The 13,867-nt window shown below is 40.5% G+C and overlaps 1 protein-coding gene across 26 annotated transcripts in view; it reads right to left on the minus strand.

Moving 5' to 3' along the window:
• ADGRL2 (adhesion G protein-coupled receptor L2) overlaps positions 1–13,867 on the minus strand; it is a 236,883-nt gene that overhangs the window by 17,164 nt on the left and 205,852 nt on the right. For all 26 annotated transcript variants that reach the window (XM_048497445.1, XM_048497446.1, XM_048497447.1 and 23 more), the window contains 3 exons: positions 11,291–11,511; positions 9,354–9,420; positions 476–567 (listed from right to left, as the gene is read on the minus strand). In XM_048497445.1, coding sequence (XP_048353402.1) covers positions 476–567; positions 9,354–9,420; positions 11,291–11,511 — 380 coding nt within the window. The remainder of the gene's footprint in view (positions 1–475; positions 568–9,353; positions 9,421–11,290; positions 11,512–13,867) is intronic.

Consider the following 13,867-nt stretch of genomic DNA (forward strand, 5'->3'; position numbering starts at 1 on the left):
ATTGAGGTAGAAGTAAACATTTCTTAAATTAGCATGAATAGCATCAGATAATCTTCAGATAACAATGGTAATATGAGTAAATTCTGTTAGGTGAATAGGATTAAAAGCAGGGAAACTGCTGAGAATCCTTTAACTGTGGAGAATAATTTTAACAAACCTCAGCAGAACGCCAGCCATGCAAACAGGAACATCATTTTGAGCTGTGTTTTAAATGCAAATAAAATTACTAGATCACTGTGGAATTTCTGGAAAAGCTCCAAAACAATTTCTTGGCAGCTGTTTCAGGCAGGAGTTATTTAATTTTGACCCTTGCCTGTGACATTATAACAACAAATGTGACGAAAGAAGGCCTGATGCTCTTTGCTTTGCATTGATAGCTATGGTTGCTGGAAGACAAAGCCACGTGTTCCTAATAGAGGCCAGCTTTCAATCAAAAAATAATCACAGTTCTTGAATTTGAACGCAAAGCACTTACTTAATGTTTTCCAACCTGCTGGAGTCTGGTTTCAAAGTGTTTGAGTGTTTCACCATTTTGCACAGTGTGATCACCAGGAAGATAAGATTCAGCTGTCAAAACAGATAGCAAGGGAATTAAACAATTTCAAGTAACAGGTTGAGTAATGATGATGCTCTAGACTAAATAGAAAAGGAAAAAGAAGTTATTTTATGGTCTATTTGGTGGACTGGAGACAGGACAGATTCTTAATTATACAAAGCTGTTGCAAATAAGGCTTAGATTAGGAATGGTCAAAGACATTTGTGTTCATCTTATATATTTTGCATGTTCCTTAATTAAGTTTCAATTTAGGTTATATTCTTAGTAATTTTCCTTGAGGTTAAATATTCTTAGGAAACTATTACAAAATTATTATATTACTTTACTGTTTGAGGTGCTTCATACATTTTCAAAAATACGCATAAGCATTAGAGCTTACATACCATGACTGCTTTGAATTCTTCTTCTCATAGCAGCTTCCTATGACCCCTGAAAAGCAGAGCAGGTCAGGGGACCCCACAAGGACAAAAAAAAGCCATGTGACATGGAGTGATGCAATGAGGAAGAAGAATCAGGAATCCCTCCCACTTCTCTACAGCCCTTCTTTCCAGGAGAAGGTCTGCTAGTAAAACAGAGGCCCCTTCCGCACACGCAAAATAATGCGTTTTCAAACCACTTTCACAACTGTTTGCAAGTGGATTTTGCTATTCCGCACAGCTTCAAAGAGCACTGAAAGCAGTTTGAAAGTGCATTATTCTGCATGTGCGGAATGAGCCAGAGAGTATGTACAAATTTGATTGATGGTCCTGCCTCACTGCAGTTCCCTGTGCCACTTAACTTTTTATCTATAGAGGTTTCATGACCCTTGGAAATGCTTTTTTGTGGGTGACAGGAGGCTGCCATGGGAATCGCCGCATGCTTTTGGATCACAGGATTCAACTCAACATACTTTTGTCCACATAAAATGTAAATTGTAAACAAATCTAACAATGTATGTTTACCAATCATAGTTCCTTGCTTATACTCTTTTCAACAAAAAGAACTAAGTAGAATTGTAACTTCATCAGCCACAAGCTGGACCATCTTTGTTTTAGAATGCTCCACTTAGGTCCTAGTTCCTACCTAGTTCAGGCTCTTCCTGAAAATGTGCCTGTGCTCTGTGTTTCAGAGATAGTGTAGAGTTGGTTCTGTACCATCACCACAGCATCTCTGCTCTTGCTTTGCACTAACCAAAACAGGATTTAATCTGGCATTGGTACTGCTGAGATGTTTTCAGTATAAAATGTCATGACCAGTGGTTGTCATTATTATATTACTTCCTCAGGTATTGTTTTTTTTTCCTACTGTGCTGGCAAGACAGTTTAGGATTGTAATTATCTTACACCAACATAATGAAACTACAGAATCTGTTTGCAAGTCCGGGCTGATTCATATTTTACTTCAATTGCTTTGTTCACTCAGAGCACTGTTGGACTGATATGAGCAGAACAACTTGAGCCAGGAGCTTCTGAATCTTATCAGCGACAACTTCTATGAATTATAAAGTCACCAAAAGCAATTTTCATACCACAAACATTATTGACAGTAATGACCTATGAGATCATAACTTACATTACACTACTTATGCAAGTAGACTGCATCCAGAATTAAAGTTGTTGAAAGTACTGAACGAATCAGTCCCCAGAAGCAACCATACAAATACACACACAAATGTTGGTCCAGGACTCAAGACCAACACATAACTGAATAACTAGTAACTAGTAATGCAAAGATTTTGTAGCCTGTATTAAAAATGTAGAAAGACAGATAGACAGACAGAAAAAACAGCTCCTGAACTGAATATGATGTGCGTGAAAATGGAAGAATACAGCAAAAAGTGCAGTTTCCCAGCAAAGTAACTATGACAACAGAACATATGATACTTGCTCTCCACATATCTGTGAAATATGATATAATTTAAAGCATCACCAAACCAAAGAAGACTAATCCACTATCTGAAAACAATATTCAGCAATCCTGCTCTTCTATACTCTACATACCTATTGAAATTCTTGCTTTTTAAAATTTTTCCTTTTTAAAAAATGTCAGAGAACAAATCACTGAGAAGATGCATCGCCTTGAATATCAGTCACCTCCAGACATGAGAGCAGAAAAAGAAGAACTTATTTTAAATAATTTGCTTTCTAGGATACTTTCATGAATCAAAGAAATTGGGGGCTTGCTATTTATCATTTAATAAGGGAAGAGGAAAGTGCAGGGGAATTAGTTGGAAAATAACGCACTCTTACAGTAAATGATTTTCTCTTTCAATTTAAGGTCAGTTGAAATAGATAATGAAATATTTCGATTATTCCCCAATCTACTATTTTTTATCTTGTTATACAGCTACTGAGCCAGGGGGAGGGGGAATTAAAAAGTACATTTACTTTTTAAAATTTAAGACCACTTTCTGTACAACATTCCTAGTAATTTACAGTATTATATAACCTGAAACCTACTGATGGTAGCTACTTCCCTGAAAGGATGCAAGTTGATTAGAAGCAAGCTTTCCCTTATTTTAGCAGCAAATATTCTCTGGATAATGTAGTGTTCATTACATATATATATGGTGACACTACATTAAGCAAGTGGATGGAATTATTGCTGTCAAATTGACTGGACTATCCACATATGTACTTGGATCCCAGAACTGATCTTTATCATAGCCTGGACATTTACCTTGGATATGGTAAATATAAAATTTTACATATCCTTCCCCCATATAACTGGAGAAAAATCAAAAATATCCACTATACTAAAAATAAAGCTATTCTCTTATTGCCTGTATTTTATCCAGAAGATGTAGTCAAATATTTAGCATTTTATTATCACCAAAGTGACATTTGACCAACTGAGGAACAGTAATGCCTCTTTAAAGAGGGAAATAATAAACTTCTCAGTTGTGAAAATAGAAGTTTGTGGAGAACCTTCATGTCACTAAAATTTACACAGGTAATTTATCAGGTTTGTGAAGATCCCTCACGGAAGCCTCCTATAAACTGTAACCAACCCAGTATGAATGAATATGGAGGAAACAGAAGTCAAAATACATCCTTTTCAAACCAGAGCTTACAAGGGTACACTGTTTGCTTTATAGCCATCAACCTGCTCAATTGAATCACGTTCACCTGAGCTTAGCAGCTAGAAATTCATTCCACACAGCCTGAAGTGCTGACATGGATATGATAAGACAGAAGAACAGAAACACCACTCTGAAGTAACCTAGCTGAACTGCACATGTTCTGACCCTGTTTGTCCTCCCTGGAGCTTTTGTTACCTGGCAAATGCAGCTTTAAAATTGCTCTTGTATCTCCAGATCTTTGCTCTTAGCCATGCAGAAGCCTATTTCTCCCTGGGACTGGCAGCCAGGGAGGTGTTCTCTGAAGAAAGCTTCTAAATGAGTGTGCAAGCTGAACTCTCCCTGAACTTAATTAATTATTAAAGATGCAGATGGAGCTGTCCGGATGATAAGAACAGCTCCTGACGTGTCATGATCCAAACTTTCATTAACTCATTTCAGGCATACTAATAGTTTTCTGCTGTTCATTACTTACAGGCATTCTCTTCATAGATATAATAACCCTAGGGCCCATAAACATACTGTTCAAAGGAAAAGCCAACTGCTATCCTTCATACGTATAAACAAGGATAGGTATCATTGGCCATGATTCTGCACAGAATTAGGCAAATGCAGGTAAAGAATGGGCTTAAATGTGCCAGTCATTATTAAACTATGGCCATAGATGGCTATTCACAGACTACACTAAATGCACCTCTTGCTTTGTACCAAACCTCTTTTTCCTAGATCATATAAACTAACATAATTGTCCCATAAATCATAGGTACCTAAATTTATCTTCTCTGAACATTATCAAATATGTGAATTCCTACACATTGACCCATAGCTGTTATTTCTCTGTTCTTTGAGACATGATATCTTCTCTGCTTTTTTATTTTTGATCATCATAACCCTTGAAAATGAAGCCACCAAATGTATCATCCAACAACTTGGTCTTACGAGTTATCGCGCTGAGACAACAGCTTATGGAAACTGATACTAGAGTGACAGTGTCAACAAGAGGGGGCAAAGTGTTTCCTTTGGCTAGTGCTTGACTTCACTCTGGGTGGGATCAGCCGCTTGCAGTTCTCTGCCCTTGGTTCTGTCCTGTCCTTGGTGCAGATTAATTATAATATTTGTGGTAGATGAACCTTTGCTGCTCTTTTGGATCAGCACCTGCGAGTATGTGGGGGTCAGGACTGCCATTTGCTGGGAGGGGGGAAAGGTTGGGGAGAGCTTTAGTGGCATAGGAGGTTAAGAGCTCGTGTATCTAATCTGGAGGAACCGGGTTTGATTCCCAGCTCTGCCGCCTGAGCTGTGGAGGCTTATCTGGGGAATTCAGATTAGCCTGTACACTCCCACAAACGCCAGCTGGGTGACCTTGGGCTAGTCACAGCTTCTCGGAGCTCTCTCAACCCCACCTACCTCACAGGGCGTTTGTTGTGAGGGGGGAAGGGCAAGGAGATTGTAAGCCCCTTTGAGTCTCCTGCAGGAGAGAAAGGGGGGATATTAATCCAAACTCTTCTTCTTCTTCTTGCAGGTGCCGCTTATCTGTTTCTCTGACCTTGGAGCTCTGTGGCTGGGACTAGCTCTTAGTCTGAACTCTTTCTACTGTCTTGGTTCACATGTGGGGGTGGGGATTTGCTGTAACGTATTATCAACAGTTTGGGCACCGTTTCGCCAGTACTGTCTTCTGCTGTCTTTCTCATGTCTGCAATAAAATCCTTGAACCCATCAAGTGAGTTATTGTCTGAATGAGGAAATTGACATTAAGACAGTTCTGCTTTGTTAATGTTGCCAGCTTCATGCTTCCATCGCCAACTGAAGCTGTGCACTTCTTTCGGCGATTATGGCCTTTCTTCTGATGCTGCTTCGGCAGCCCCCACTAACCAACGTCTCTCGAAGTTCGAAGAAGCGTGTTTGGACTGGCTAGAGGGGCAACTTTGGGTTCGCTGTAAGAGGAACCCCATACTCCCAACCGGGAGCTATTGGATTACAAAAACGTACGGTGGAACGATCCTGGTGGGGGAACATGACATCAGCCCTTTGTGGAGATGTGATCCAAGTGGCTGAAAAGTGCAGCGTGGCTTACCCTACCAGTGACAACTGTTGCGGAATCCAATTCTGAGTTTGGCACTTGGAGTGACACCCCAAGGCCGGTTGACCAGTGGGCTTAGGAGAGGTGTGAATACCAGGCTGAGATCTATAAACTTCACCGGGATATGGAGTTATTCCAGATTCAAACCCAACTGGCAGAAGCAGCTCGCAACCCACACACAGATGGTAACCAGCCGGTCACCATTACTACTCAGCAGGATACCACAGTCCAGACTGGCACTCCGATGGCCGTGGCAATGGGCACCCAGACGGAAACAATTGCGCCCCTTCCACCTGTGGGATAGCGTCCCCCACCTCAACCTGCACCACCGATTCTGCCTGCTCCAATGATGCCAGCTCCAGCGCCAGTGCCTTGTAGGCAGTTGAATGTGTGATTCGACGGCACCCCTGTCTGCATTATTTCTTGGTACAGGTGGATGCCCATATGCAAGACCATGGTAAACAGTATGCTAGTGAAATGGAAAGGGTTCACGATGTGGGAGCGTTGCTAGAAGGGGCAGCTGCTGACTGGTACGTTGGACTGTTCCATCGACAGGCCCCCGAACTTTGCTCGCTCCAGCAGTTTATGATGGCCCTACATTGGCGCTTTGAAAATCCATTCTTGGGGAAGCAAGCCAAAAGAGAAATTATGCGTATGCGCCAAGGGAATAAATTGTTCGTGGAATTCTCCGAGAGCTTTTGAGCTCTGGCTAGCAAAATCCCCGATTGGCCAGAACTAATACTGATACATGCCTTTAGAAGCCCTACATCCTGAACTTTGTTGCTGGAGCAGAAATGTCAGGACTACCATTTGCTGGAAGGGGGGAAAGGTTGAGAAGAGTTTTTGCAGGTGCAGCTTATCTGTTTCTCTGGCCTTGGAGCTCTGCGGCTGGGACGAGCTCTCAGGCTGGACTCTTTCTACTGTCTTGGTTCGCATGTGGGGATGGAGACTTGCTGCAACATATTATCAACAGTTTTGGTGCTCTTTCACTAGAATTGTCTTCTGCTGTCTTTCTCATGTCTTCAATAAAATCCTTGAACCCATCAAGTGAGCTATTGTCTGAACGGGGAAATTGACAGTGGGGTGGGGAAGAGTTGTTTGGGAAGGAGGTCCTAGCCAAAGGGAAAACATGGCACTACTTTCTTGGCACGTAATGACAACTTGCAGCAGAACTTGCTACTTGCTCTAACCAAAGAATATTCAAGGGTGTCTAATGGAGCATAGCCACTTTGTCTATCTAAAGAAAGCTTGTAGATCCAGACCTTGAACATGCATGTCAAAAGCAGCAAAACATCAATAAAATTGTGTATTTGTAGCAAAGGAATAAAATGTCAAATTATGATAAAAGCAGCTCTGTGACTGAATTAAAAAAACATTCCTTAATGTTAATAGATTGTTCAAGCCAAAAGCACAAAAATGTAGAAGGAATAGGTTCTTTTCCCCTAATGATTTCATTTTGGACCACTATAAAAAGCACAGCAGGACATTATTCAGATATAATGAAATTTTCCATGTAATCTAAAAATATGTTCTTTAAAATTCAAGCTGACATTCTCAATATTCTGCTGGACATCTATACTCTGAATAAGAGGCCATATTCTAGCCTACAGTCATACAGTGTGTGGCACACTATTTTTGTTAACAGGAAAAAGCAGTACTTCCAGGACTACAATCATGACAAAACCAGATCTTTACAAGGATTATACTCTTAAATCCCTGAATACTGCTGATAATGCATGTACATTAATGTGCATGCCTGGCTATTCTTCAGTAACACTGTGCTGGAACCATTACACTTTTTTCTTTTGGTTGGGACGATTAGAGGGCAAAGCAATTGCCAGAGAAGAATTACTCCCAGGAACTGTGCAGTGATTGCTACCTGCTGTTTCATATTTTTTGAAGTTGGGACTACTGCTCCCAGAGGCCTTTTACTTCTCAGCCTAAATGATTTGCAGGACGATATAATGTCATGGCCGGCAAATAATAGTAGACTCTGAGTTACATGGTCAATATGATTAAATGTTCCTCACCCCGATTTTCACTCTGACCTGGTTATGAGGAAACAGCAATATCTGCAGCAATGCCCAAGGCCCACACAAACTGTAATGTTATTTAAAGATAAAGAGAGAGAGAGCGTGCAAAATGAATGAATGAAGTCTTCATAGTAAATAATGCTGCCGTTCTTGTTCAAAAGAAAGGGGGGCTACTATAGGAGTGGGTCACTGAACTGACGGCCAAGACACAAGACAAACCACGCATTACTATCAGCCATTTTATTTAGAGACAGAGGGTATCCCCCTGGATTGTCCAAGACACCATGTGAGACACTCTCAGGTACTGCAGATCTGGAAGGTACTTTTTGCTACTTCAGAGAGAAAGAACACTATCACGGCTCAGATCAGAGAGAAGGCAGCAGTACTTTGTACTATGCACATGGCAAGACAAGAACCACATAGTGAGAAAATGGTCAGCTGCATCATATGCCTCCAGCTTGCAGTATTTCTTTTAAAGTATCCCCAACAGGCATGGACGGGCAGTATATTGAATCAAAAGCTGCCACTTTTAAATTACGATGCCAAAGTTGGAGCAGGGGAGCAAGGAAGAGGATGGCTTTCATTAATTCCTAGTGTCTGAAACTATGGCTCCCAGGAGTCCAAGAACTGTGCTGTCTAAAGTTTTCTGTACACACTTACATCAACTGGAACACTTGAGAGGCAAAAGGAAGACTTTTTAAAAGAGGTCCTTGCTTGTGAAATGTGAATAAAATGCTTGATGCACAATGGGCATTTTTATGGAGAGGGGAGGACTCCCAATAGAACAAAAATAGTCTCCTAATGTGGCAAAGAATGCTCCCGAAGAGGCATAAGAGTTCCTGAAAATGTAACAAAGAACTCCTATGAAAACTGCTGAACTGTAAAATTATTACATGACAGTATTTTTATTGACTATTTACAAATGAGAATGTACAGAATATTTTTTTCTCTGTCAAAGCTGTTGGAACTATGATGCAGCTTGAGCCAGGCCTTTTGAATGAGCTATATAAACTGTGCATATCACATGCTGTACGGAGAACAGCTCTCCTCAGAGCAGAATTGCTATAAACAGGGGTAACCCAATCCTATGGACTGATGTTAGCTGCCATACAGGTTCATACAGTAAGTTACAGAACTGGTCTGTAGGACTACAACATGGCTCAAGATTAATTTTTTCCTAGAGGCTATCTAGTGGAGGTACACATAGCACATCTGGCAGTGGCATAAACAATTAACTCTGATATAATCACTTTGATTATTTTTCAGAAAATGCTGGGAAAGCAACACTGAAAGGTTCCTTATGGATTTGTATGAGGGAATGCTGGCAAGGCACAAAATATAGTTTAATGCTTGAAATTGAGCAGTGCCTGGATAACCCACCTTTTGCAAACTAAAAATAAGCTACTCCAAGCTCCTTTGAAGAAGAAACAATAAACTGTAACCATTCAGAAAATCACATGTTACATGCCCCTCTGGTCAGATGGGGAAACCACGTGCTTTCTTAAATATAGCTAATAGCAGCCATTGGTAGATTAAATACTTTTTTAGTTACTAATATGGCATAATTGTTATTAATTAGAATAAGAGAGAGGTGGGCTATTAACTGGAAGGGAAACAAAGCACTCTTACCAGAATAATAAAGGTAACAGGTCCAATAAAACTCCAGATAAAATAGTTGTCAACCTTGAGCCAGCAACTGTTTCAGAAACAAGAAGAAATGTTATGTGACCATGGTGCAAAGACTCTATGTTGGCTGCAACAAGCACAAACCACAGGCATTATTTACATGACTGTTTCAGCTATTATATGATAGTTCCTAGCTATTATATGATAGTTTTTCCCCAAGAGGCTATCTGGTGGAAATACATGAAATTACAGTCTTGCAAACAGATATAGTATATGGAATTTTCTCACTTTCTCATACCTGGCCAAAAATGGACCTCTACAGGTGAATGCTGCCATTGCAATATCTAGTACATTTTTATCTCAACTTTCCTCCACAGATTTCACAGTGGCATATGTAGTTCTTCCCTACTCCAGCTTCACAACAACTCTCTAAGGTAGGCTAGGCTGAGAGAGAATGCCTCAATGTTTCAATGTTTACCCTGCAAACTCAATGTTTACCCTGCACATGTGAGAGTGAATTTGAACATGTTCCCCTTCCCCTGCAAGTCCTAGTCCAACTCACTGACCACTGTACTACAGTGGCTATCAGCAACCGAAATGCTTTTTGATACTGACAATGGATCACGAGACTCAGTCCTTAAGTTTTCTCATGGTGAAAGATAATGGGGTAATTTGGAACAGAAGAAGTCTCTGCTCCTGTGCACATGTGAACTAAACTATGGATGCTGGATCAAGGCTCTTCATCAAGACTTTGGGCTGATTACCTGATCACATACACTGTTTCAGCATAACTGAATATTGCTATGAGAGACCTTTATCCTGCATGATAGACTTGCTATGAAAAGATGGCTTTAACAGAAAACCATTTAATATGTATCAAACATGGTAGTTGGTTATTCCTTCTGGAAGTCTTTGATATAGGCCTGTAGGAACTCAGGCATTTAGAGTTCCTGCTCCTAAAAGGTTTCTTGGTAACACTCAAAATTGCTTTTAATTTTCTATCACAGGCAGAAATGCGTTCTCCTCAAGGAAAGCCAAATCAGAAAATGATTACATGTCATGTTTTGCTATAGAACAGCCTAATATAAATCAAACACCCCAGCATCCAATTGAGAATTGAATAGCACAAACAAAAACAAATGGTATTAAACTAAATTAAGCATCTGCTTATCAGAACTTTTATTTCACTTAGCGGTTCGCTTTTCATATACCACAGCTCCCTGCTGAATCACTTTTATTTATCTTTCATCACCAGCAAAATCAAGCAGCTTTATTGTATTCCACAGTATCTGCCCATACTGTAACTAATTTCATCAAAAAACAAAGTAAGCACTATTGGAAGGCACATTTATGCCTCAAGCAACTAAAATCTTCAGAAATATTCTGGCTACCTCCTGTCACTTTCTATAAATACTTCTATTTTTACAAATAAAAGGCAGTGGCTACTTTTAATCCTGTTCTTTTTTGCCTGATAAAGTATCAAAGGAAAACATATGGGCTAAAATACTGAACTATCAACATCCAAACAGAGAGCTAGACAGAGGACCAGCTAAACAAGGAGATTTAATGAGGCACTGGCTCCAGAACAGGTGGTTAAGCTAGTCAGATACTTTAAGTTGAGGAGACTGTTCATTCCTTTTTTTAAAAAAAAATACTCAATTTGAAGCCTAAAAGTTATTTACTTTTTCTCCAATTTGTTTCAGGTCAATCTTTTGTGTTAAAAAGAAAGGCCATAATTTAGAATCTGCCTCTCCAGAGTACGAATCCTCTGAACCTAGAAAATTACAAAAGACCGTATTGGAATTTGCACACAGCATTGCTATTCTCTTACCAATAAAGCTTTCAGATGCTATTTTAGTCTGTCAGGGACTCTCTGACAGCCAACACACTTAAAAAAATTATTCACTTGAAAAACATTCAGGTCACTAGCAATTACTTACGCTTTCTGTGTTCCATAGCTACTATAGTCAATAGCTGCTGAGACTCCCACAACAGTGGCAGGGAAGAGGTAGCCAGCTACATAGTAGTACTTCTTCCTAGAATATTCACTTTCAAATACTTCTACTAACATGAGATAGAGCTGCACCCCTTCTAGGCACATCCAGGCAAAGGCTGCCAGGAAGAAAAAGTGTAAGAGGCCTGCAAATATTGGGCATGCAATCTGTAAAGAAAGAGAAACAATAAAACGCAAACTACCACACCGTTAACCTTCCTGTTTAACCTTATGGAGTCACAATATGAAAAACTTTTTTGTCTATAGGTGGGACGTATCGGGAAGCAGAAGCTCAATTCCCTGCCCCCTCCCCCAACTTCCCGAACATAACTTGATATTGAGCAGTGTTGAAACTATTACGTCCCTAGTAACTATAGCTTTTCCTCTGTTGCGCTCTGTGAGTTGAGATATGGAAAATATGCGTGTATTAGCATTCTTTACTGTAATGGAATATCAAGTAAGGAAAGCAGTCCATTAATGTTTGGTAGTGAAATGTTCACACTGATGAAAGGCTTATATTGCAGATGATTTTGTGCAAGAAACAGGAATCCAACTAATAGATGTATTATTTTTACTTTCTGTTTAAAATCCTTGTGCCACTTTCAGAATTTTCTCTTTCCTTTGTATCAAATATCATTCCTTGTTTCTATTTTAAGGTTAGCAGTCATATCACTAGCCAAGTAACATTTCCTCCTCTGTAGCTAAGTGCTGAATGAAATTATTCCAAATAATTCTGTTATTAGGTGGAGGTCATTTCTAAAAAAAACATGGGAACTTGTCCTGAGATTTAGGAATATGTTATTACTACGCCTGAAGAGAACATAGGCCGATGCATCTAAATGACATTATAATGAATATGAGTATCTTAATTTGATCCAACAGAATAGCTGTGCCTCAATTTTTGCTAGATTACAGTCTTCGTTCTTTTAAACAACTATGAACCCATGAAGCTATCTCACACTACGTAAGACCTAGACTGGCAGCAATATTCAGGTCTCAGGTAGATATCTTTTATAGTACCTGATTCTTTTAAAAATCAGATATGCCAGAGATTGAACCTGGAACCCATCTGCATGAAAAACAAATGCTCTTTCATTGGACCATGCCCCTCCCCAGAAGAAACAACCATATGGCATCTGATTGTTGATATAATGTGTCTAAAACACAAACACTTTCAGGTTACTGAAACAAAACTGTATTTCTTAATAGGTGGCCTACCAAGCAGTTATCTGTCAGGTCTTTTAAGTCTCTCTTTCCTTCTGATCAATTTTGCTCTAGCAATTTTGTCCTTGTACCATATTTGTCATGCACAGCATCAGCCAGAAACATGACATGCAGGAGCAGGATTCTAAGTACTTAATTGCATAATACTGGTCTATCAAAAAACCCATAGTTTGTTCATGAATGTTCTATCTTTGAAACATGTAGTATGATTTACCTATGTACTGATGTCATGATGCTGATCATTTTCCTATCTGTCCTATTCTGCACACTTTGTGCCTACTGGCAGGCAAATGCACAAACTGACCATGTCAAGAGTGCTTTGCTGTTGAAATTCTATTGTTTCTCATTCATTAACTGTTATTTTCAGCACCACTTATAGATGATCTTAGTAAAGCACCTGCTAAGTAAACCATCTACTATTGTCAACAACACCATGGACATTTACACATAAACACATCACATCGTATATATACATACAGACACATATATTTTCATTTTCAAAACCCAATCCTTGATTTTTGTGTAGCAACTAAGCCACTGTGTGGTACACTCATGTTTTGTGCAAAGCAGGCCACAAGATTTTTAAATGCAATCCACCCCCAACTTTATGGCAGTTCCAGCTTTATGGCAGAACATGATAGTCAGTAGCAAACACAAGATTCCCACTCACAGACACAGAAAGTATGTTTATGTGTGTGGGACTGGGTGCATGGGAAAATCAGATGGAAGGGAAGGGAGATGTGTAACTCTGCTGCTGGTTCTTACAGCCCCTCTCAATGTAACTGCTCAGGAAGGAGAAATGGAAGAGCAACACCAAGGCCGTTTCCGCACGGCCAAAAGCAGCGACGCGATGGCGTCATAAGTTACCGGCGCTTGCCCGCTCTGAAAAAAAGCGTTCACACAGACGAAGGCGGAGCTGCGAGGCGTCCATAGCCCGCGAAATGTGACGGTTAGCACTGAAGCGCGGGCGGCGTCTCAGCGATGTTAGCCTGCGCGCCGCGAGAAGCCGTGCAGGCCCCTCGTCGTACTTACTTGCTTGGCAGTGTGATGGACAACGTGACTGCCCTGATGTCCTGCCCGTCCCCCATCTGTCAGTGCCTCCCCTCCCAGCTACTGTCAGTCCCAGTGCATGGGTCTGGGAAAGGTGCTTGGCCATGCAGGGAAAGCACCAGGGAACAGAAGGCATTATTATTATTGGGGAAAAGGTGACCCAGCTTGGCGTCCTGGCGGTAAGCCATTTGAAGAGCGGCTCCCTTGCGGCTGTTACGCAGTCGCGGCGTCGATGCGTCTGGGGGGGAAA

This window comes from Sphaerodactylus townsendi, linkage group LG05, assembly GCF_021028975.2.
Source record: "Sphaerodactylus townsendi isolate TG3544 linkage group LG05, MPM_Stown_v2.3, whole genome shotgun sequence".
NCBI classification, from domain to species: Eukaryota; Metazoa; Chordata; class Lepidosauria; order Squamata; family Sphaerodactylidae; genus Sphaerodactylus; species Sphaerodactylus townsendi.